The 27,325-nt window shown below is 34.9% G+C and overlaps 1 protein-coding gene across 1 annotated transcript; it reads right to left on the reverse strand.

Annotated features, from left to right (window-relative positions):
• Window positions 1–27,325, reverse strand: LOC148305809 (uncharacterized). The gene is made up of 3 exons (XM_088266107.1): window positions 27,131–27,325; window positions 18,779–18,978; window positions 1–820 (listed from the first exon to the last, which is right to left on the reverse strand). The coding sequence occupies exons 1-3, from the start codon at window positions 27,280–27,282 to the stop codon at window positions 615–617; spliced, it is 558 nt and encodes a 185-aa protein (XP_088122233.1). The 5' UTR covers window positions 27,283–27,325; the 3' UTR covers window positions 1–614.

Genomic DNA, 27,325 nt, shown 5'->3' on the forward strand with positions numbered 1-27,325 from the left:
CATCCAATTCAATTGATTTTTTAAAAAATTAATATACATAGTTACATTTTTTTAATACAATTTAATACAGTTTCTACACATTCATCTAAACATGAAAAACTTATAATTATGGTTTCGCTATGCCTCTCCAAAAAAGAGACTGACCTCTTGTGGTTATAAATATATATATAAAACCCTTATCCGCACCCCAATGGTGCATAGAGCACTGCGTCATACAAACGCAATGTTATCTTGATCATTTACACATGAAGGAAAGGTGATCAGCCCTCCGCTTCAGGTACCAGTCCAGGGTAGTATTGAATAAATATGACAGTGAAAAAATCACTTATATTTATTTTACCCCCCTTGGGAATCGAACCCGGGACCTCCAGAACGGTAGCCGAGCGTGCTGACCATTACACTACGGAGGCGGACTCTTGTGGTTAGAGAAGGATTTACACTCAAGGTTTATTGATTTATTTGATTAATGGTAAATAGCCTTTTTTTTCTTTTATATATTTTTTTAAGATTTACGTGTAATGGGCGTTAATTTTGATATCTTCTTATTTTTTAAAATTCTTTAAGGAGTATATTGAAATAAGTATTTAATTCCAAACTTACAGGTAATTCTTCATTTACAAACATTGATTTAATTTGCATACATAAATAATCAAGATTATTTTTCTGCCCAGTCGGCAGCCCAGGTTCATATTGGCAACCTCTTCTATCAATTTGTCCATAATCAAATTGAAAAGAATGGGCTGAGGCTGTCCCTTGTCTGGTTCCGACTGGAGCGGGAACTGAACTTGTGAGTTCGCCATCTGCTTTGATTCTTGTGTGGCTGTTGGTGTTTAAATCTTTTATAAGTTTCACAATATTAGAGATGGATTTCTAGGGATGGAAAGATTGATAAAGACATAGAAAGGAGAGTGAATGCTGGGAACAGAGTGAATGGTGCACTAAAATCAGTTTTAGCAAATAAAAATCTATCAGCGGAAGCTAAACTGGCAGTACACAATAGAGTTCTGGTTCCAACCCTTATGTATGGAAGCGAAGCATGGAGTTGGCAAAAGAAGGATGAAAGCAGACTGAATGCAGTCGAAATGCGATCCCTCAGACGAATGTGTGGCAAAACGATGTTTGATAGATGTTCGAATGATGAAATAAGGAAAGAATGTAAGGCTGAGATAAGCATTGTCGATAAAATTAAGAAAGGTGTGTTGAGATGGTTTGGACATGTGGAGCGTATGAGTGAAGAAAGAACGGTTAAACAAATTTATGGGGCGAATGTAGTTGGAAAAAGAAGCAGAGGACGACCGAGGAAAACTTGGCACAATCAGGTATGTCAAATACTTGAAAGCGGCCGGGTCAGGAGTCGTAATAATCGTCGGGTATGTATGAGGACATGCATGAATGTAGAAGAGGCAAAGAATGTTTGCAAAGACAGAGTGGTGTGGCGTTCGATTCTCTCTGCCTACCCCTGCGGTGAAGCGGCGTGATGGTTAATTAGTTAGTTAGTTAATATTAGAGGATATTTCTTTTTCGTCGAGAATTTTAATGACGTGCTTTAATCTGACTATCAAATGCTTTAATAAGATCTACAAAGCAGAGGTAAGCTGTCTTATTGAACTCTATTGCTTTTTCAACTATTTGTCTAACAACAAAGATGGCGTCTGTTGTTGATCTGTTTTTTTTAAACCCCTGTTGTTTTTCTCTATTGGTGAATTATCTTTCCAATTTATTTCTGACAATGGTGGTATTAAGTTTTAGAGCACAGCTAAGGAGAGTTATACCTCGGTAGTTTCCAGGGTCTCTCTTATCACCTTTATTGAATATAGGCACAGTTACACTTGTTCGCTATTCTGTTGGTTTACTACATGTTTTAAATATCTTGAACCCTGAAGGACGCAGACCCCCAGGCAGACCTCCGAAAAGATGGAAAGACAGCTGGAAGTCAACATCCCAAGAGCGACATGCGGAGGCACAAACAGATCCCTAGGATCTACAAAAAGAAGAGGAAATAATCAAGAAATAAATGAGGAAAATGAGAAGTAGTAGAGGATTGTCACTTTGGGAAACCCCTGGACACATGGAACAGATCAATATCTGAAGAAATGTCATTTAGCATAGGGGCAGTCCTTCCAGCAGGAGACTATAACATTTGCTGCTTAGGTAACTAACAGAAACATATAAACCAATATTTGGCATAATTTTAGGACTAACGACCATACCTCGCAACCTTCCTAGTTTTGTAAAATATGTAGATTCCCTGAAAAAACTCGGGTCAGGTAGAATAGAGGAAGATACCTGATCAGATAGGTCGCAGACCTCTGGTACCCGATAAGGAACTTAATTGCACAAAGTTGCTCACTCCATGTAGTAGCCCTGAAAAGGCACTTTAGTTCACAGGTTCCCAAACTTTTTTTTAGCCTGGTGCCCCCCTATCAAAATTTTTCCTCAAAGGGGAAAACAAAATCGCCAGAATGTCCCATCATAAAATAAGGGAAGGAATAAAAATATATATCTTACTTCTTAGCACTTCTATCTATCTTTTTGGGCTTCGTATGCCCTGTAAAAGTCTTCTAGAATGCCCACAAGGAGGCATTATCGCCCACTTTGAGAATGCTTTAGTCGCACAATGGTTGAGTCGTCCTTCTATAGAAATATTATTATGTTGTCTGTTATTAATAGAATAGTTTTTCATGGTTCATTTTTATATTGTTTTAATACTTTGTTTTATACAGAGAAATCATGTAAGCGACCGCCTATTCCTCAAACAAAGGGTTTGTTTGCAGCTTACAACGCTAGCGAGAGCTGAGACAGATCTACAGATTGACGCCAGCATCTGAGTCCTTGATTTTGCTCCGCAGCAACCTTGCTGGTCACAATACCGTACATCTCTCGGACTATCTCTATCATAAGAGAGTACTCGAGCTCATGTGGCGAGGATCTGTGGAAGTAGATATTTTTGAAAACTTCATCGGTAAGCAGAACAAATCCTAATATTCTCAAAGCATTACTACTTCCGGACCTAACTATTATATAGTTAGGTCCGGACCTAAGTATCCCTGTTTTCTGATTTGTAGGGCCTTAGTTAGGTGCAGATAGATCATGTCTTATATGTAGGCATTCATTCCCAACTAAGTAATAATTTTATTTTAGTATTGATAGCTCTGTTCTTTAACTGTACCAGTTTCAAGAGCGCAGAATTTACCGAAGAAAGATGTGGTATAGCGAGCATCGGAAAGTATCCTCACTTGAGGTGAGTAATACAAATGACAAATGACCTTAAACAAAGTTGATTCCGTAAACTAAATAAAAAATCTTTTTATAATTCCCAAATTAACACATTGTATTTTTTACGCCTGCGGACAGCTGGGTACGGGATTTGATATTTATGTACATATAATTAATCTTATTCAAACCCTCGTCTGCACCCAATGGTGCATAGGGCACCGCATCATATAAACGCAGTATTATTTTGATCATGACCACATGAAGGAAAGGTGATCAGCCCTCCGCTTCAGGTACCAGTCCAGGGTAACATTGAATAAATGTTAGAGTAAAAAAATCACTTATATTTATTTACCCCCCCCCCCTGGGAATCGAACCCGGGACCTCCAGTACGGTAGCCGAGCATGCTGACCATTACACTACGGAGGCTGACACATATAATTAATACCTTAACAAAACGATTGGTATATTCATTTAAAAACATATTATATTTCCTTATTTTCCGCCTTTGAAATGAGCCCGGCGCAGAAGGTAAATATACCCTTCCCGTCCTTAAGCGTGAATCAACCGAACGGATAGAAATACGTCAATTCAAATGTCATTTTTATGCATGACAGTGTATAAAAATGACATTTGAATTCAATGTATAATGACTGCTTTTACAGTGTAGTGGTAAGCTTGTTGGACTACCATGTTTTCGATTCTCATGCAGCTCTTAAACCAAAGTTGACTATATCAACACTGTCCGCCTCTGTAGTGTAACGGTCAGCACGCTCGGCTACCGTTCTGGAGGTCCCGGGTTCGATTCCCAGGGGGGTTAAATAAATAAAATAGATTTTTTCACTGTAATATTTATTCAATATTACCCTGGACTGGTACCTGAAGCGGAAGGCTGATCACCTTTCCTTCATGTGTAAACGATCAAGATAACACTGTGTTCATATGAAGCAGTGCCCTATGCACCATTGGGGTGCGGATAAGGGTTTTATTATTATTATATTTGAACTTTTGATTCAGCCAACCTTTTGTCATTCCAGAATCCAGGGTGTGGTGACTGAAAAAAGATGGACATTTAGAAAAACAAGAATGAAAATGCTACAAGTTCAAAGTCAAAGGATATGCGGAAGAAGATATTCCGAGGGCGCTAATTCTGGCAAATAGTCTCACACAGATTTTATATCCGTTTTGGGGATTTATATAATTTGACATCTCCGTTATGAGCATTAGTGAAAAAATTACTTGAAAAAAGTTAACTGTAAATAAGGTAATGAATTATGAAAGAATTCTGAATTTCAGATAGATAATTGACTTAATATCATACTATTGCAGATATTCCAAAATGATTTTAAGTAAATATTATGTATGTGACGAGATTCTCGATTTTAATCTAAATTCATGTTTTCTTTAGTAGGTTTCTCATAAAACTTAAATAACCTTTATTAATAATTTTTGACACAAAATGGATCATAATATCCAGAGAAATGCAGCCTTCAGAGTGACTACTGGCACTGACAAACCAGTTCGAAATATTTCGACACTGCTGACACATCCGAGTTAAAAGCTTTTATTGGAATTTTGTTAGCTTCTGGAAAATGTGATGGTTGGAAGCTTGTTTTGAAGGAGTTATGATCTCGAAACCACTTTTTTTCGGTGGTTAAGTGTAGTGACAAATTGTCTCATATTTATTCAAATTTACATGTACTTTTGGATGACAAGAATAGTAGACAATTCAGAGTTTATCTAACCGGGACAGGTTTAAGCCGATTTGCTCAATATATAATGCAGCGTGATTGAAATATTTTTGTCCAGGGTCTTTATAATAGTTGATGAAAGGCTTGCCACATTTAGGGGGAAAAGTCCATTAAAAGTTAATGAAAGGCTTGCGACATTAAGGGGGAAATGTCCGTTAACAGTTAATGAAAGGCTTGCGACATTAAGGGGGAAATGTCCATTAACAGTTAATGAAAGGTTTGCGACATTAACCTTTTACACGGGTCTTGGATATACCTATCCTCCTGTCACACGCGATGCTCCATTTGCGTAATCTAAATCACGACTTTAAACAATATAACGTATATATTTCAACAACCCGTGTTAAAGAAATCATCACCAACATTATGAAGTACGTTTCTAAATGTAAATAAACTACTAAAACGTCACCAAATCTTGATTGTTTCCCAATACAAGGCCAGCGGCGCCATATATACACTACATAAGTAGATGCATGCATATACATATCACACATACATACCGTACTAAAGAGTTGTGCGCGGGTACCGCACCAGACTGTCGCCGCAGTAAGCCCTTGTGGTTTTCATAGTTAACGCTTGAAAAGGTAAACACACTAAACTTAAAAAGACATAAATAACGTAATGATTGCTATTTTAACTGTGAGAAATTTCAATAATTATTTTTATTATATTTTTGAAAACATTTAAACGCATAGCGGCACATTACACCCGGCACACACAAATTTACTTTGTTTTCTCATTTTCGGTTTTAGTTTAGAAGTGGCACAAACACCTTCGACAAAGGTTTGGTACTTTTTGGGGGGGGTGGAATTTTTACGGGTACGTGTTTATTTATCTTCTTCTTGATCATCTTCTTCATCATCATGTTTGACTTCATCCTACGAATGTCAATTCCACCGGATCGAGGAATTGCAGTGAGTCCTGCTCAGAAATTATGTGATTTAGAATATGCGGACGATGCAGTTCTAATAGATACATCGATCGGAGCCCTGCAAGATATAATTGACTCCCTCCAAATAAACTCCGCTCGGTTAGGCCTAAGAGTGAACGCCAAAAAGACCAATGTCATGTGCAACTCAGCCTGTCCGGACCGAGATCAACATCTTACTTGTGAGGGACGAGCGCTCGTTCGAGTCGACACCTTCAGATACCTTGGAACACTCATGGTGGAGGATGGTAGTGTCCAGAAGGAACTGAATGTACGGCTCGGAATGGCAGGAGCTATATTCAATAAAATGCGCAATGTCTGGGACTCACTGCTTTACTCGACAAAAACCAAGTGTCGTCTCTTTAATGCCTGCATCCTAACAGTGTTGCTGTACGGATGTGAGTCGTGGCACCTCACCAAAGCTCAAAGCAAGAAACTAGCAAGTTTTGAAAATAGATGCCTGAGGCGAATACTGGGTATAAAGTGGTATGACTTCGTCAGGAATGACGATGTGAGGAGAAGAACTCAACAGCCCCTCATACTGGAAGTCCTGAAGAGAAGAAGGTGGACATGGTTGGGACATGTCCTTAGAATGCCACCTGAGGGCATCAACCCCTCATGTCTCTTCTTCCAACCCCGAGGATTCCGGCGCCCCGGAAGGCCGCTGACGACCATTCACCGACTATACTCAGCGGAACTTCGAGACGCCGGACTGACCTGGGAGGAAGCCAAGGAGATGGCGCGTGACAGAGTGACTTGGAGACGACTCGTGTTGGCCATATGCTCCACCTAGGGAGCGAACATGGAAAAAGAAGAAGAAGAAGTTTATTTATTGTTGACGAGGATGCTCGAAGTAAATTATCACATGATGTTATAGGACGGAAAATATAGGTGAACCTACTCAATTCTATTCATACTAATATCCTATTTACAATAGAAATAAGTAAAAACTCACAACTTAACTTCCTGGACTTGTCGTTATCTATAGTTAAAAAAAAAATAGAATTTGACATCTTCCGCAAACCAACGCATACAGATACCTAACCATCCCCTAACACATAAACATTCCGCATTCCACTCCATGATCCATAGATTAAGTAATGTTCCATTATACCCTTACAATTATAATAAAGAACTTAAAACTATAAAACAATTTGCGATAAATAATGGTTACAATAGTAAACTAATAGATTTTAAATACAAAACTAAAAACAAATATTAGAAACACATATTTACATTCTTGTCCACCAAGTGATTTAACCTGTGCGGTCCTATGACCGTACATGTACGGTTGGCACTTACCACCCCAAAAGGACTATGACCGTACATGTACGTTCCCGCTTTTTTCTGATAGGGTATCGAGTTTGCGTTAAAACAGGTAACGTGTCGGCATCTATGTAATATTTTTAAAAACGTTTAGACACTGATTTCAATTATGGCAGTTTTAACGGCCAAGTTTTAAGATAACAAAATCACGTGTTCCGTAATGTATGCACCGCGTGGCGGTCAGTAACATTTTGTCCGCGTGCGGTTGTTTATCGAAATTTTGTTTACTATTTTGGCGGTAATTTCTCACAAATCTTTATAATCTAATTGTTTTCACTTATATATTCGTCTACATTCGTCGCTTTGATGACGTTTTTTGTGTTTTTTGTTGATTTATTTTTGTTGTGAGTGTTATTTGAGTTTTATTTTTATACATACTTTGTTTTGATTAGTTTTTCGGTGTATTTTATTGACGGTTCACAATGTCTTTTCATTATACAAATGAAGATATCGAGCAAATGCTTATAGAAAGCGAGGATGAAGATATTTTGAGTGACATAGATGATTTGGTGATGTCATCAAACGAATCGTCTTCAGATGAATCATCTGATTAGGAAGACAGCAATCCACCCGCTGCTAAAAAAGTCAAAGTTGACAAAAGAAAGTGGAATAAAGGAAGTTTCTCCCCGACGCTCCATACTTTCGATAGTTCTGCATCAAGAATAAGTCCGACAGCCAACATAACCGACGAATCGACGGAATTGGAATACTTCCAATTATTTTTTTCAGACTCGGTCATGGGCATGATAGTGGAGGAGACTAATAGATATGCAGACCAGTTAGTTAGCTCTTCGAAAATGAATAAATGGACGAACACATCTCTGGAAGAAATGAATATATTTATTATGACTATATTGATCATGGGTTTAGTTGGAAAAAATAATATGAACCAATATTGGACAACTAATCAAATCGTGGAAACGCCATTTTTCCGAACGTTATTCTCTCGGGATAGATTTTTTAGCATACTAAGAGCTCTCCACTTTGTTGACAATAGTAAGCCAGTAAATAATAAACTTTTTAAAATTGGACCACTTCTAGATTTGTTGCGATCATCATTTAGAGAAACTTTTACTCCGTATCAAAAGCTTTGCATTGATGAAAGCCTTATTTTATGGATAGGACGTTTGTCGTTCAAAATTTATATCCCATCGAAAAGGCATCGCTTTGGTGTAAAATTTTTTGTATTTTGTGATGTACTTACCGGATACGTCTTGGACCTCATGATTTACACGGGCTCAGAATCTGACATCATTTTGAATCCTGATATAGGCATATCGGGTTCTGTAGTAACGACGTTGATGCGCGACTATTTGAACAAGGGCTGCCAATTATACGTAAATAATTGGTATACGAGCCCGACACTTTTTGATTTTCTTTTTAAGAATGGGACAAACGCTTGCGAAACGGCCAGAAGTAATAAAAAAAAAATGCCTGATATTGACAAAGTAAAAATGAAAAAAGGTGATGTAGAGTATTACAAATCTAGATCACTGATGTCAGTCAAATGGAAAGACAGGAGGGAAGTAGTGATGCTGACTAATATGCATGAGAGCAAAATGAAAATGAGCCATAAAATTGACTACCGAACAGGTCAATGTAGAGAAAAGCCAGCAGTTGTCATCGATTACTCAAAAAATATGGGCGCAGTCGACAGGGTGGACCGAATTTTAGGGTTTGTTGAGTGCTCGCGTAAAACACTAAAGTGGTATAAAAAAATATTTTTTAGACTGCTTGATATATCTGTTATGAATGCTTTTTTTATGCATAAACATAAAACTGGCAAAAAAACTCGCGTTTAGTGACTTTTATCTTAGTGTAATCAAACAAGCTATTGAAAAATATGGTGTGGAAAGAGTCAGCAGATCAGGGGGTAGACGAATGTTAGACCATCCATTACGCCTTACCGGAAGACACTTTCTTAAGTTTGTTCCTCAAACAGCGGCCCAAGGAAGCAGAACACAAAGACAGTGCCACGTTTGTCGCCACTCTACAAAAAGTGCAGCTAAAAGAAAAGAGACAAGATTTATGTATGTAGAATGCGACGTGGCATTGTGTGCGATTCCGTGTTTTGAGGAATACCACACAATAAAACAATATTAGTGAACTCAAATAAAATAATTTAGTGTTAAAAATTTTGTAAACAATGTTGTGCGTTATAATGTAAAATTACTTTGGATAACAACAAAATTGTGCAAAATCATCTGTTGTGAACCCCTGGAATTATTGATAAGTAAATACTCTTTATATTACTATACATAGTAGATACGTCCGCGGAGTTGATTTCCTTCCAAATATTTACTAAATATGTACCATATGACACTAACATATCGTAGTCGTACAGGAGAAAGTGACCAACTAACAAAACATAAAATGTTCAGGAGGGCCATTTAAGTCACTTCTGCTTGGTAAGAAAATAAACACCAATGCAGTTAGTCATTTTTAACAAGTCAATATATTATACTTCCATGTTTAAAATCCTTTGGGATCTTTTTCAGGGCAATATTAAGCTAGTAAGATATCAAATAGTCAATAATCACATTTTTGTAAAAAAATGCCTTGGTCACTTTCTCCTGTATGACTACGATATACAAAAAATATATACATTAAATTTTTTGAAAAAAGCTCAGGCCACCCTTATAAAACAACTATTTTTTGCTCAGTACCATACAGGTTAAATGAAAATTTACAATGGAGAAGAAAATTATATGTTGATAAAAAATTAGCTAATAATATTTCAGACACTCCCCAAAAATTTAAAACCCGCCTTTTATACTAATAATAGTTTGAATAAATCCTTAAGAAATAATATAGATCAAGTCGATAAATATAATAAATCAGGAATTTACTCCTTACAGTGCTCATCATGTCCCAGCCTTTATATAGGAAAAACCTCTAGAAATGTTAACATCTGACGTAAAGAGCATACAATCATAGTAATAATTATTCTGAATTTGCCAATCGCTTAGTAGAAAATAATCACTCATTTGATAAAAATAAAGGTCTAAACATATTACACACATGCAATAGAGGACTTAAATTAGATTACTTAGAAATATTAGAAATTAAAAAGGCAATTAATAATAATTCACAACTAATAAATACACAAGTAAATGATTTTGCTAAAAGTCTGTTAAAATATGTTTCCAATCACTCATCATCCCTGATCCCTTTTGACTGTGACTGCCAATCAACAAAAAAAAATAAAGCCACTTGAGATCTACCTAAGCTCCGTTCCCTAACCGTCAAAATATTTTGAATATTGTTTAGTAGATAGCGTTTTAGTATTAATCAGTCTTGATAAAGAAGCGGTTAGCTTCGAAACCGGTAGACATTATAATTAAGTTATATAAAAATATTTATAGTGATTTAAAAAAAAAGTTACATAATAATTATTTAAAAAAAGTATATAATAAACAATAGTTACATTAACAATAATAAACATTACATTACATTAACAAAAAATAGTTTAACATTTATAAAAATAAAGCCAATTATACAATTCCACATTTATGTCATAATAACTATTAAAAAACATTCAGAGATTAAAAAAAGGATATGGTATACATTTTGCTTCCGCTCATTTCAAAATCCGAGTTTATTGACTCCAGATTAATGATAGTTTTTCACGTTCACAAAATAAAGAATACATACTTGTGTTTGAAGTCAGTGCAGGCCACCGCTTATCTGACCTAAATACGCGCTTACCACACACGCCCAGGTTAAGGGGGAAATGTCCATCAACAGTTAATGAAAGGCTTGCCACATTAAGGGGGAAATGTCTATTAACAGTTAATGAAAGGCTTGCCACAATTAGAGGGTAATATCCATTCCATGTTTAGATAAAAAGTAAGCCAGGGAGATACGACATGGAAATCTGGGTAGTGGCTGATGTTAACACATTATACCACGAAGCCGTGAAAACACGGTATTGTATAACCAAGCATTGGATCCCTGTCCCGTGTTTTGACGTGATGAAGCAGTCGTCTAAAAATGTGCATTTTATTCACATCTGTCTTCTATTATAATTTTTTCGAAGTTCTATGTGTGGAGGCGTATCTGAATGTGGAATATTCGCACGTCGGTGATCACCAAATGTGGAAGGCGTATTTACCCGATGTGGGGAAGTGTGCGTTTTGCACTGATTACGTGCATCCACGTCTCCACTATCTCCTCAGAAGTTGCATTTTTATTAATGGATGAAAGAATAAATCGTTAAACTTACTTGAACGATTCACATTTATTTTTACAAAGATTACGCTTACAAATAACTTAAGATTACAGATTTTACTATAGGTTTATATTCCCACAAATTAGTTAAAGTTACAAATTTCATACGCGGTAAATGGGCAACTGAAGGTAGGCCAGGTCGCTTTGGTGGCTTGGGACGAAAGAGGATCTACCTTGCGTCGTCACTACTTTTAAAGGCGTGGTGACGTCATGCTGCTCACTTGTTCATTGCACGGCCGTCTATGGTTTGTCATGGCTGAACGAGGCACGCAACACATATGAATAGCAAATACTCGAAACATTCCAAAACATTCCAAGTCAGCTGATGTGCAATATCGATAAAATAAGGACATCCTTTATCGATTGAAATATACACCATAATCCTTCTTACACACGGGTAAGACGGATTGTCTTGGCCGAAAACCTGAAAGCGTTTAAGAATACAAAAAATGTGTGAGCGGTTTGGGCATCTCGGATCAATTATTGTCTTATTATTACATCTACAGGAAGACCATTAACCCAACGGCCACGGACAAGACAAGCCCTAATTTGGATTAAATCGACAACAGATTTAATTGATTTCGTGCCGTAGCGAGCGTGTGTGGTAAGGGCTAAAAAAGTGATTTTTAAGTTCATATATATTATTTTACTTCTTAAATTAAAAAAGTCAGGTGAAATTTTGAAAAATCTGGAGCCAATTGACTCGGATTTTGAAATGAGCGGAAGCGACAGTAATAGTGAAGCTGCCGAATCTATTTATGATTCCGATACTGAGATAAAAGTCCAAGGGGATGAAATTTCGTATGCAGGCCCTTTGTACCAATAGTACGTTGCGGGTTTCCGGTGCGCCGGAATCCTCGGGGTCGGAAGAAGAGACATGAGACATTCTTCTCCTCACATTGTCGATGTAGTGAATCTCTTGCTGCAAAAAGGACACTCAAATGACCTCATTCCTGCATGGATTCTCATGTGCAAATTTACATCTTCGCTCCTTGCAAAATGTTTATCGCAAACTGTGCACTTATAGGGTTTCAGGTCCCTGTGCTTTTCCCACAAATTCTGGAAACAAAAGGTTTCTCACCAGTATGAGTGCGCGCGCAGGTGTGTTGTCAGCGTAGAATAATGGGTGAATCGTTTGGCACAAACTATACATTGATGAGTTTTTTCTTTAGTATGTGAAGTGAGGAACCGTGGATCGTAGAAGGATTTTCAGCATTCGGCGCACGGTAACGGCTTCTCTCCGGTGTGTTTCCGCATGTGGATGGCCAGGTACTGAGAATTCTGATATTCTTTGCCACAAATTAGACATAAATGCTTCTTTTCTTTCCAGGCGGAATGGCTTTTCATGTGCTTATTCAAAGCTCCTAATTCAGAGAATTTCTTGTCGCAAAAATGACATGTGTGTGCCTTCCAAGTCATGTGAGTTTTAGTGTGCCGTTTTGAAACTTTTTTTTTAACAAATAGTTTGTTGCAAGCGTTACACTGGAATGTTTCACCGGAGGAATGCACTGACATGTGTAGAGTGAGGTCTTCTGCAGAACCAAATGACTCCTTACATTTTTGACAAGAAAACAACTTTTCCAAATTCATCTGGTCCACAACATTTTCCGGCTCATCTGCATTTGCTTCCGTATATGAAGTGACCAAACTAAGCTTTATTAAATTATCAACATTTAAGGCTTCCCTGTCTAGAATTATAGAATATGTTTGCTGCAACCAAAAACTTTGATTTTTATTTGATATATCAGTTATCACCACACTTCTTTCATTGCTGCCAAAGCATTTTCAGTGAGATTGCATTCCGGTTCTAGTCCCAATTCTGGGCATTCCATACCAGAAGTATCATCATCCTCAGAGATATGTTCTTCTACCGTTGTGAAATGTTAAACATTCATAAACTGTGATTGCTGCTCAACATATACTTCCAATGGTGTATCCGCATTTCTTCCTTCTTCTTCGGGTTCTTGAAGGGGATCAATTTTTTCATCTTCAATGCCTATATGTGAAGATTTAGATTGAAGAACGTCCTCAGTCGGTAGATATCCGTAGAGAATATATTTCTTTAGAACAGAATCTAATTTTTCACAAAGTTTTTTGAAGGAACAAGATTTATTAACTTGTCATAGACACTGAAGGCATATGTTACTTGGCAGACCACCTTCAAAAACTAATTTAACAGAAGCACAATACATTAGAATGTCAGTGATAGCGGAATCACAGATGGGTTTTATGCCTGATTTTGGGCGCAAGTCCTATACAGTGTAGAAAAGGGAGGACCATGACCATTTTCAAATCCATTTCCATTTGTAATTTCCTTTAAAATGACAGATCTTCTTTGTGTGCCTTGTTAGGTCCCTCCGTAGTTGGTTATCACTATGGCAAAGGCTTCGCGATCCTGCGCTGTCCGGAACAACTCCTCCACTCCTCTCATCCCGGTCTAGTCGCAAATGTTGCGAAGCCAAGATGTTCGTTTTCTGCCAAGTCCTCGGCGTCCTTCTATTTTCCCCATCATTATGATTTGCAGAGTTTAGTATTTTTCTGCACCAAACATGTGACACAGATATAAAATCTTCAGAACCTTGGTATTGGACAAGAGTTCTCTGTGTGATCCAGCTCTTCTGAGTACTTCTTCATTTGTGACCATGCGAATATGTACCTCCTTGCGTTGGTCTTGACATTTTTGCATCAAAACATAAAATGCAAACAATGCTTCCCTGGTTCCAAAAGCATTTTTGGTCCTGTTCACATTTAGTACGTATTCTGGCGTGATTTATCTTCAGAAATAGTTTAAGTGTATGTCTCATAAGGCTAATCAAACGATAGTCATTAAATTTTTTAGGGTATTTTGACGATTGTTGTCATCAGCCAATCATGGGGAATAATCCCTGTGTCGTAAATGGTATTAAACAACTTAAGTAGTTGAGGAGCTGAAGAGGACTTCCGAAAATAGGCGAGAATGGCGAAAGAGATGTCATCTGTTGCTACAGACCAATCCGCAGGATTTAAACCAGAGGGAGAGAGTAGATACTTAATATTTTGATCATGGATGAGTTTTAACACTTCAGCTGGAATTTTGTCTGGCCTACATGACTTTCTGTTATCCAATGTTGATATTGCATGAAGAATTTCCGATTTTAGAATGGATGATCCTTGTTTATCCTGAAACAATGATTATCCTGAAATGTTACGTTGTTATGATTATCCTGAAACTGGTCACGAATATGTTTTTCAATATTATCTTATTGGATTTATCAATTAGATATGTTGGCGATGCTTTCCTTGTTGTACCAGCTATTTCCATTAGTTTTCTGTGAAGACCAAATGCATTATGCATTCGGTTAAGATTTTCGAGTTCTTCACATTGAGACTTCATCCATTGTTCTTGCGTCAATCGATTTAGGCGACCTAAATTATCAATAACTATTTCAATAATTATTATATTTATTACCCGTGTGGAACTATGTACAAGGATATTATTATGAACTATCAAGTGATTGTCTATTTATTTTCTTTGTTTATTGTGTGGTGCTTCAAATATTCAAGGGATATGTTTTTGTTATAACTTTTATCATCATAAATATGTCTCTACCTAGTGAAAATTTATACGGCAATGATGAAAATATCATGTTTTTTGTAATGAACAGCGATTCTGAATGCAAAAATTGTGAAAGCAACCAAGACTCTGATGAAGAAGGCTTAAATATTGAATAAAAAACAAGCCCTAATTCTGATTAAATCAACGGCAGATTTAAATGATTTCATGCTGTAGCGAGCGTGTGTGATAAGCGCGTATTTAGTTCAGGTAAGCGGTGGCCTGCACTGACTTGAAACATAAGTATTCTTTATTTAAGTTGATTCTGATGAAGAAACCTGACCAAGACTCTGATGAAGAAGGCTTACATATTGAATTAAATGTATTGCAACCAGATGTAGCACGTTCATTGGCATTGCCAAACTTGGAAATGGATACAGACTACCCGTTGCATTGCATACCACCCACATGGAATGTGGGAAATTTCATTCCGAGGAAATATGCATACGATATTTCTGAAGTGTTTGAACATTTTTTGTCAAGAGATTTGATAGACAAAATTGTTTTAGAAACAAACAGGTATCACATTGATGTTACAACATCAACTACGTTGGGACCAAATTTGCGCCTTCATAAATGGAAAAAAGTCACAATTGAAAAACTAAACATATGTTTTGCTATTACCATGTTGATGGCACGAAATATAAAATGTAATATACACGAATATTAGTCAACAAAACCAATTCATAACTACCTGATATTCAGATCACTTATGCCAAGAGACGCTTATCTTCTCATTACACAAAGTAAATATGCTTATTGATCATGTAAAAGAAAAGTTTCAATCAACTCTGATTTCTTTTTAACATCTCTGCATTGATGAAAGCCTTCTCCTTTCGAAGGGAAGATTATCCATAAAACAATACATTCCGTCAAAAAGACACCATTTTGGCATTAACAAAATTGTGTGATGTCAAAACTGGATATGTAATAGACTTTATTATATATATGCGGGAAAAAACACCGACAATGGAGACGGTTTTGAAATTGGTGTTTCGGGTGCGGTTATAACTACATTGTTACAGACTATATAAATAAAGGTCATACACTTTGGATAGAGAATTGGTACACAAAAAACACTATGCATGTCAACATGCATAGTGTTTTATGCATAGTGATTTAACAATTAATACATAAATTAAAATGGAATTCTATAAATTAAACGCCAAATTAATAAAAAAATTCAATGGTTTATATATTTTAGCTTTAGGTGTGCCGCGAAATTCTAGGAAGAATTTTGGTGTGTCACCGGTGAGAAAAAGGTTGAGGAGCACTGGTCTAATGTACTTCTGATCTGTGACAGCATCCAAACATCCTGAGGTTGATACAGCTTAACCTTTTCTACTCTGACCATTTTTTCTCATTACTAATCAGCTAAAAAATTAAATTGGGTCACGTGGGTAATAAATTTCCATAACGATAGATAAAATACACGATTTAATAAAAAAACAAAACAACGTTTAAAAAAAAATTAGGATATAAATACAGACACTTGTTTTTTATCACTTAAGTAAAACATTTATTTTTTAACGACTGGTTTCGGAAACTACAGATGCTTTCATCTACTCGTTGCATGATGGTAGCATCTGTAACTTACGAAACTAGTCGTTTACCACAAAGTGAACGCCGAAACAATAAATACAAATTTGGGGTACTCTTTCAATTCGTATGACCACTTTTAAGGCAATTTTTGCCTCTTCGAAATACGTTTCCGACACTGCTGTGGCACAATCATCAATAGATTTATAAGAGTCCGCTCATCGCTTCCTGAGCAATTCGCGAAACAGCGAGGACAGTCAGGTCAAACGTCATATTTATTTAAAAAGAAACGGGCGTGTAAACAATTTATTTAAAAAATACAATAAATAGTATACAAATAGAAGTACGATACAGAATATTGCAGGGTTGAAATAAATTCAAGAGTACTTGAAATTTCAACAACTTCGGCGCCTCCTTTTTCTGATAGTGAGACATTAGCGCTCGTTGGACTTGCAGCAGCTCCTCTTGAAGCGGCCGGTCTTTGAATCTCTGCAGCGTCTCGCCTTGAATGTTTTCAAGCACGAGCAAGGCCTCTTCCGCCGTCGCGGACAGGACCGTTTGCGCCGCCTACCGCACGAGTCCTCGGAAGAGGTTGAAGGAAAGAAGATGTCAGCCAATCGACGGAAAATTGACTTGCAGTACGGGCTCCTCTTGAAGCGGCCGGTCTTTGAATCTCTGCAGCGTCTCGCCTTGAACGTTTTCGCCTCGGAAGAGGTTGAAGGAAAGATCTTCGCCAGTCGGCGAAAAATTGATGTTTTCATTTTAATTTATTTTCCTTTTCAATTTCACTTTTCAATTTATTTTCCACAATAATTTGTCGGGTTCTCAGTAAAATATTAAAAATATAAATAAATACAAAACGGTCAATCTTTTACAACACAATCCATCCCGAAAAACGCGGATTACAATATAAAATAGGGCTCATACGATTCGATTTGTATAAAAATTCGAATATTTTTGTTTGAGATTTCTTCAACATTTTCGAATATTTGTTTCCAGAAATTTCTCTAATATTAGAGTACTTGCGTGAACGCGTACCTACTTGAAAATGAATATCCAACGTACTTAGCAAAGTGGTATTTTGTAAAATTTTGAACAATTTACTAAAACATATGTACTCTCGATGACTGATGTACTATTCAGTTTTCACGGGCGATATTACCATCCCTTTCCTCCATAGCTTATAACGATACATTCACAATTCTAACGGAAATTGATTTGACACGATAGCTGATTACAAACATATAATCTAATAATATATTATAATCAAAATATAGGATGGCGCAAAATTAATCATTTAATTAAGTTTTTGAATAACTTTTTTATTAAATAAAAAAATATATTTCGAGTGATGGAATCCTTTTTTTGAACCTTTTCAATTTTTTTCTAAAGTGAAAAGGATGAAATCCGCCGAGTGGCTGTCGCCAGTAGCGATACATATTTGTGCCCGTTTTATCAATATGTATGTAAACTGCAGCTGTCTACTTCACAAATGTCAAATATGATTGACTTTTTCCAATAGGATCGTCATTCATTTTGTGCCATCCCGTATAAAATGTAACATTAATGATATTGAAACTTTTTACATCCTCTCCTGCACTGACCTAACTGTATCTTGAAAATACTACTTGTTTTGTCCAAAACTCGATGATTTCCATCAACATATTTAGTTGTGCTATTCCTAGCATAACCCCAGAAGTCCTGGTTTATCGCCTTTGCGGTAAACAAATGTATAAACAGTCAGATAAAAACATGCGCCTTGGATTGCAACATTTTGTCAAAACTTCGAAGCAATCAGTGAATTACCTGTGGAGATTTTGAGTATACGTAAATTTAATTTTTTATTAATAAAGATAAATATTAAGGCCCGGTATTCGTTGAGTCGCAACTTACTCTAAATCCAGGTAACATATTACTTAATTAATTGAAAAAATAAGTTTTTCTTCAAAATAATTATATGGTTTTGAAAGGAAAAGAGTCACTGAAATCTAAGGATTTGAAAAAATACATATCCAAGAATATATTTTCAATACATATTCTAAAAAAAAAACAAAAAATGTCCTATAAACGTTGCAAAAATATGAGCGTGAACACACGTGTAGCCCTGAGCGCGGCTGAGCGCATCCAGACTTGAACGCTCGATACGAGCTTGAGATCTCAGCCAAAACATTTGAGTTAATTCATAAAAAAGTTCATTACCTGTCAAGGACATGCGTTTCACTTGTTCTGTGATAGATTCTCTCCTTTGGAAATGTCGCCTGATAAGTGCGAAGGAGTTGGCCCTCTCCTTCGCGCAGTAATCCATTAACTCCATGCGCGACATTTTGGACGGTACAGCAAGATTTTTGTCCTGGTGATCATCGTTCAAAATCTTCGGAGCAGAGTTGAAACTCCCCATCCTAAAAATATCAAGAAGAAATAAGTCCTAACAGAGTGATCATTATCATAAACATAGTGAAATATGATCATTCATTTTCACCATTGTCCACTTATTACTATTAATTAGAAGAGACAGTAGAGGCAGGTAGCGAGGTAAGCTAGGTACTTTTTACTAGGGTAGGCAGCAGAGGTAGGTAGTAAGGTAAGCTAGGTACTACTTAGTAAGGTAGGGTAGGTACTGGTTACGTTTTTATATGTCACGAGGGTAAAACAGGATAGACACTTCTTTTCTGCCTATATGGAATGCACGCCCCTGGTTACTACACTGATAAGTCGGCTGTCCAAACTCAAAATACAGAAAGGGACATTTTTTTCTAGTACGTTTTTTTGTTGCATTTTTGGATTAAGTAGATTCTACTTAGTCCAAAAATGCAAACAAAACGTGCTACAAAAAATGTCCCTTACTGTGTTTTAAGTTTGGACAGCCGAAGTCTACTCGGATTTTTGTTGTATGTAAATAAAGTTATTTATCAAAATCAGTGTTTTTGTTTAAGCATCTTTCAGATTAAAATAAAAAAAACATACTTCACAATATTTCGGACGTTCATTTTTAAATCTTCAAATACTGAAATTCGTCATAGATCTACCTCCAGCAGAGAATTGTAATACTTAATGACAGTGTAATATAATCTGATTTCGTTATTTCTCTATATCTATGGAGCTTTTCTTTTAATCGGTTCAATATTTTGCCACGTAACGCGCGGTTAGACCTTTATTTGATTGAAGTTAACGTTATATGTCTTAACATAAGATTATGATTTAAAAAATCAACCCTTTATTGCTTTTGTGACAGTATTATCATTCAATTATTATTTATCAAAAAATTTCAATTCACAATACATATTTGATGAAACAAAAATAATCTTATCGATACACCGTACATTGACAGGCATAATGCGATAGGTAACAACAATGATCGATGTTTAATAGTTGATAATCAGATGACAGGTTTCGAAGTATTATGTTTTGTAAAAAAAAATCGTTATGCTCGCATTAAGAAGTGAAATGGGAAAATCATTCGTGGGTTACAATTAATATATAAAAAATAAAAAAAATGGGAGGTTTTAGCAACATTTTAACCAAAAGATATTTCCAACATTTTAAGTGTGTTCAAAATCTTACTTAAGTACTTATTCACAAATCTGGATTATCTCCACTTATACTTAAGTTATTTTTTACATGCTTTGACATCTCAACAGAGATGTAGAAGAATATGGAAGTCTGGGTATTTACAAGATTTATGACCTGTCATAGAACATCTATGTTGGATTGAGGACCTCAAACCAACATAGATGGTTGTTGTGAACTCATGTGTACTGTGTCACGAGATTGGTCAAGATATCTAGGAGTTCTAAAAATTTGAGTAGTGTGGTTGTCAATCATGGGTAGAATTTGTGAATGTTGCACGTGTGTAAAGCGATCACTTAACCAGCCTATGAAGTCATAAGCTCTGTAAATATCTAGATTTCCATATTCTTCTTCTTCTATGTTGAGATGTCACAAAATCCAAAGATATTTACTTTGAAAAAGGATCTAATCAATAATCAACCATAGAAATGTGGTGGGAACTCTACAGGTCTTACGGGCACTATTTCAAATGGACGCTTCAATCCGATAAAATACACCTTCCAACACTGCTTTCAACAACCTAGCGGATTTCGACTGAACTTAGTCAGTAAATGATTCATTGTAGATTTTACCTCGTGATCACGGTTCAGTTTCTAGCCAATTCTTTAAAAATAAACGTTACTTGTGGATTTTGTCGTTATAATAATTGAAAATTTTGAAGTTATAAAAATTTGGCACCCGCATTCGGCACGTGTATGATATTAAAACCCGTAATATCGACAAAAAACTAATTAATATACTTATATGATTTAGAATCAGGTTTAAATTACAAGCAGATGCGTTATGAAATAAATACAGTATTATTCCAGTTTTATTATTAAATTTAAAAAAATAAATTGAACAGGAAACATTACCTCAAAAATTAATGCCACGGTTAAATAATGCTCTATTCAATTAATGAGGGGGGAGGAGGATGTACGGACAGAGGCCGACACTTCGTCCCCACCCCTCGGGATCCCCTTAAATTGTTAAATGGTAAAATATGTCCGATAAATTATAAAAATAGTAAAATATTAAAATCTCCGCATTTTTTCCACATAGTGTCAATTCCCACAAATTCCCCAATAGAGTTAAGATTCCCCGCAGTTTGGGGAATTTCCCACAGATTAGCAACCCTGTACTGACCTAAAATTCCATCCGACCTCGGATGGAGCATTCGGAACGAGCGGCGGGCGGCTCGGCTCGGTTTACTGACTATACGAATGCTCGCATCGTAACGTGTTACGTTACGACGAAATGCGCTCCACCTTAAAGTTATTCACTGATTCTACCGAAATTTCAACACAACGTTTTATTCGAATACACTCGAGTGCTTTATTTTATCTTTTTTCCATTTGACTAGACTGAGCCACAGCAGCGCGTGACCAAGTACAGCTAGTTTGTAATTAAAAAATCTGCTCAGACTGAAATTTTTGACGCTCGATATATATGTATGAGATGTGTGTATATTATGTGATACGTATCAGTAAACTTATGTGCAAGTAGGTATATACTCGTGTACGTAACCGGATGTTTTAAAGATATCATGTTTGATAATTAATTTTGACAGATCGGTGTGTTAAATAATTAAAGTTATTTGTTGATGAACAATAAATACTTTCGCAGCAAAACATCGTTCACACCGTCTAGGAAAAGATCGTCTTGTTTTAGTAAATATACTACGAATAATTTTTAATTTAAAGTTCACTTGGAAAATACCAATACTTAAAAAAAATCCATCGTGAATGACACGTGTTTCGAAGCGACATGTATTCTGCACCGTTTTCAAACTCTGTGACGAACAAAATTCCGCGGAACGCATTGAAACTCGATTAAAAAGAGATTTTAAAATAATGGCATTTCTGGGTGACTTTTTAATTAATATCGATAAATATTACCACAAAGTAACTGCCAAATCTATTAATGAAATTAAAAATAATTTTACCCGTGCGTTTACTTTAAAGCGATCGTATTAATATTGAATACGTATATTTCTAAAATAAAAGGGACCAAGGGGATATTCGTTAACTCGGAATTCATTCCACGGTGACCACCGGAGAGGTCACATGTCTGTTCGCACCCGATTTTTTAAAACATTTGTTTGGAGATTTTTTAGTGTTTAAAAATAAATTTTGAAAAGATATAAGTATTCATATTTTTTTTAACTCTTTTCCTTTCAATAACTCTTTTATTTTCAAAACCATATAATTATGTCGAACAAAAACTATTTTTTTCAATGCATAAACGATGTTTTAAAAAAAGTCAATTACTTGAAATGTAATTACTTGACTTAACGAATACTGCCGTTAACTGGCGCTTACGATTTTTTCCGTGTTAAGGTTAAGTGTTCCAATGCTGAGTATTTAAAATACATGTATTTTATATAAATTGCAATATACATTTTCCCATCATATGTAGCTTGATATGTATTCAAACAGTGACAATCATTTTATGACCTATTACCACGACGATGTTGCATTGAAACGTTTGTTATTGTAAACAGTTCAATTGTGCGCGTATTCTCATTCATATGTCATAACATTTATGACGTATGTATATACTTGACAGTCATTTTAACTCAAAGTAAATAGAATATGGCACATGGTAAAGAAAAAAACTGTAATATAGCTCATCTAACACACTTGTACATTTAGTTCTAACGTACTCATTTATACAAAAATGTAATTCTACTTCATAAAAAAACATTTATAACAGTGCACACAATGGAATGTATAAAATAACACACTCCGGACTTCATTCATTTTCAAGATTGAAATTTTTATTATTTTATTCACTGAGTAAAGTTGTAAGCCGCGCATACACCCCTAGTGATATCAATTTAGTCTGCCTCAGTAGTGTAATGGCCAGCACCCTCGGCTACCGTCCTGGAGGTCCCGGGTTCGATTCCCATGATATCCATATCCCGGGGATCAAATAAATATAAGTGATTTTTTCAATATTACCCTGGACTGGTACCTGAAGCGGATGTCTGATTACCTATACTTTATGTGTTAACGATCAGGATAACACTGCGTTTAAATGATGCAGTGCCCTATGCACCATTGGGGTGTGAATATAGGGTTTGAAGAAGACGATATCAATTTCTTGTATTATATTATCACCACTTATTCAACAACCTAACTGAATAAATAATTCGTTAAGTGTTGGAGAGGGTAGTTGCCTTCGCTGTCATAATTAGGCTACTTAGATGAAATTCAACCTTCATGTTGTCGTTTGAAATATGTATCATCTTACCCCTACCCCGTTCAGGGTTAAACTTACAGAAGGCAAAGTTAAAAAATAAAAATTATTACGTAATAAATAAACTCCTATTTCTTGTATTTTGCTTAATGATTAATTTTTAACGCAAAAATGTGATACAAAGTCAGTTTTCGTAATTTTAAGAAAACGAAACGATACGTGAATGTTGTTGATCGAATATTTATGTAATAGTAATAATAGTTTCGGGTAATTTATTCGGCACATCTTCGTAAAATATTACCTAAAAAGCTCTTCGCTATGATATGGTACATTGTTTACTTTTGGATAAAACAAGACAGATAACATTTTAAGTAATTATTAAAAATCTTAAGATTTTTCCAATAAACTGATTTTAATATTAGAGTTTTTTTTAATTGAGTTAAATAAAAACGGGGTGTCGTATCAACCTAACCATACTTGAATTAATATATAGGACGAAATAGTTATATCCAAATTAATGAGCATACTATTGCCAAAACGTTAATTTGAATGAAAACGTATTTTTTTACGTTATGTGATCATCTACACTTGTGTTAAGTAATTAATTAAATTCAATGTTCTACAAATTAAGTAAATTCAATGATTTTTATTTATTAAACTTACGCATATGTTGAACCAACCAGTAGACAAGCATTAAATATATAGAATAAATAAATTGAGATATAAGATAGGTACTCATATAAATTATATATTTTATTAAACTAAAGAAGGTTTACAGTAAATCATGATTTAAGATAGTTGAGAGCATGATACAGGGGTTAGGATTTGCATATTTTCTCTTTGCATAAAAAAATGTTTGAAACATTAAACTTTAAAGTTAACTAAAAAGACAGTACTAAGGATATCAATAAATAAACAAAACGATTTTTTTCATTACATAGGTAGTACGTGCAAAGTAGGTATTTAAAATATTTTTTAAATTGTGTCATTTTTTACTGTTGATGTAAAGAATTAAAGAATAATAATTGTAAATTTATCATCGATAACTTATGGATATTTAACTCTAGAAATATTGATTTTATAATATATATATACTCTACGTAAGCATATTTTCTAAGAACTGACATCTTTAATTAGATGTTTTCTTATCTATGCATGTGCACAAATCCTATTAACAATAATGCCAGACATGTAATACTAATTTACACTGCCATGTAGGGCATTATCCTCATAAAATGTATTCAAAGAGCATTGGACTTTCATATGCAAATAATACGTTTTGTTACATTGTAAATCCGTTACAATTGAAAATAGAATGCAGAAAATTTTCCTCTGTATGGAAAATAAATCAATCGTTTTATTCAATCGACCATTGAACCGTGGTGCCAACAATTGTGTCAGGGCAGGCACATCCAAATATAATAACGTCCTTTCATTCACACACACTAAAGTACAACACACAACATACATATGCATATGTATATGGTATATACATATGTACATGTCACCTACTCCTTTCAAGAACGTCATGAATAAAAAAACTTGATTTTTCAGGAGACCGTTTTTAAAGTTTAAAAATATAATACAATGTTTTAAAAATAAATAACTAGCCACTTATTGAACTTTTTACTACGCAACAGATCTTTTTAGGTAAAACCTGAAGATTTTTTCTCCATTTAAATTTTTTTTAGTTTATTTGAAAAAATAATTAAACAATACTTTTCCTTCAAAATGCAAAAACAACACATTCTGCCATGTAGCGGGTAAATATTAAGTTAAAATATGCCTCTTTTTCTGGGATATAGCACATTTTGTGGGCATTCCGAAAACATGCTTAACTGAAAATTGACGATTTTTGATTTATGTGTCACATTTTTGGTGGTAAATTAAAACGATAGTACATCTGTCGATGTTCAAATTATTGTCAACCAATAAAGAAAATAAAAATCTGCAATTTTTTTAAAGCGGGCAATTTATTTGATAATTTATTAATAATTTTTTTAATGGATTTTGGGTTTTAATTTTCAAATATCCTGTAATTCAAAGTTTTCTTATTTCAAAAGTTGATAAATTGAAGCGACGGAGGCATATTAAAAAAAAATATGCTAATTTAATTGAAATTATTATGTAGACTCTTTCATGGGTAATATTTTCAACTATTTTCGTAAAAATAACTATTAATTTGACGTTTTTCCGATGTCGTCAAAAACTTGTCTTCCATATAAAATATATATCTCGTATATATAAAAACCATCCGTAGTGTAATGGTACGCCTCCGTAGTGTAATGGTCAGCACGCTCGGCTACCGTTCTGGAGGTCCCGGGTTCGATTCCCTGGGGGGGCCAAATAAATAAAAGTGATTTTTTCACTCAATATTTATTCAATATTACCCTTGACTGGTGCCTGAAGTGGAGGGCTGAGGGTTTGAAGAATAGTGTTCTAGCCAGTGTACAGTTATTGTCACTACCCTTACTTACCGCCGTTGGAATAACTTTCCTTCGTGTGTTAACGATCAAGATAAAACTGTGTTTATAATGCAGTGCCCTATGCACCATTGGGGTGCGGAAAAGGGTTTGAATGAATATATAAAAACCACAAAAAGAAGCATTAATCGATAAAGGATGGAAATATTTTGTTGTGCTGCTCATTGTGTTAATACCGAATTTTTAATAATTTTCAATGTATTAAAAATATATCTTCATCCAACCCTAATTGAAAAACCTTAATCAAATATTTCCGGCAAAAATATACTACAGATATCTCTGGCTTTAATGTTGAGGCAAACCGTTTTTCAATTTGTTTCAATTCATTTCATTTTAAAATATTATCAAATGAGTTTTCATTTATTTATTTGTATTATTTATAACTTACTTACTAACTATCACTATCACTCCACTTTCTGCAGGGGTATACAAAGAGAATAGAACGCCAAATAAATATATGTATATAATAAATATATGTAATATATATATATATATATATATATATATATATATATATATATATATATATATATATATATATATATATATATATATATATATATATATATATATATATATATATATATATATATATATATATATATATATATATATATATAAATATAAACTTATATCAAATTTTCTTATATTCATGATAAAACTGCAACAATAAAAAAATCCAACAAAAGTACATTTCAAGTATGATGGACATTGTAAGGGTGAAAACAATCGGTTTTTACATTTTTTTTACTAAAAATGAGTTAAATTTGTTTGATTGTCAATATTACTGATATATTTACATATTTGTTTAAGATTATACCTCCGAGTTCGACCGTCAAAATACAGCTGCGTTTTTCACAAATAATAAAGTTATCTCGACAAATGATAAGCCAAAATAATAAAATACAAAGGATATGTTCTGGCGTTTCTCATGTCAGTGATGAAAATCCAGGATTCGGACCTCACAAACAAATATAAAAGTTCAATTAAAAAGCTTCTTCGTCTCACCAATAGATGTCACTTGTGAAAATTCAAGTGATTATTGTACAACGTTTCGAAATTTGAACATATAAGTACATATAAAGAACTTGGTCCTGCGTAAATGCTTAGACTTCCATACTCTTCTTAGTCTATGTGGAGATGTCAAAAAAATAATATACATTTCTCTTTACAATATATTTTTATTCTTTACTATGCAAAGAAATATGCTAAAAAACGAGACGCGTCCTTGAAATTTCACTCTCAATTCTTGTCCAATTATCAATTATCGAATCACCTCCTCCGATGTTTTTTATTTGTAAAATACTAAAGAATCGCTTACCTAACCAAGTAAAGGAGGATCTCTTTTGGTGGTTCGTACTCCTCACAAGGTCCTTTTTCAGGGTCCTTTCCTAACTGCAGGCTCCTGACTGCGAGTCTCCTCGTGGCTGCCGGTGACGTCATCAGGCTTGCCTGCACAAGTGCTTCTGCCATCTTCAAATCTTGTCGGATCTTCCATATCAGTGGTCTGATTTCA

Source organism: Brachycentrus maculatus, unplaced genomic scaffold (genome assembly GCF_059751285.1).
Source record: "Brachycentrus maculatus isolate JH-2025_06_01 unplaced genomic scaffold, ASM5975128v1 h1tg000261l, whole genome shotgun sequence".
Taxonomy (NCBI): domain Eukaryota; kingdom Metazoa; phylum Arthropoda; class Insecta; order Trichoptera; family Brachycentridae; genus Brachycentrus; species Brachycentrus maculatus.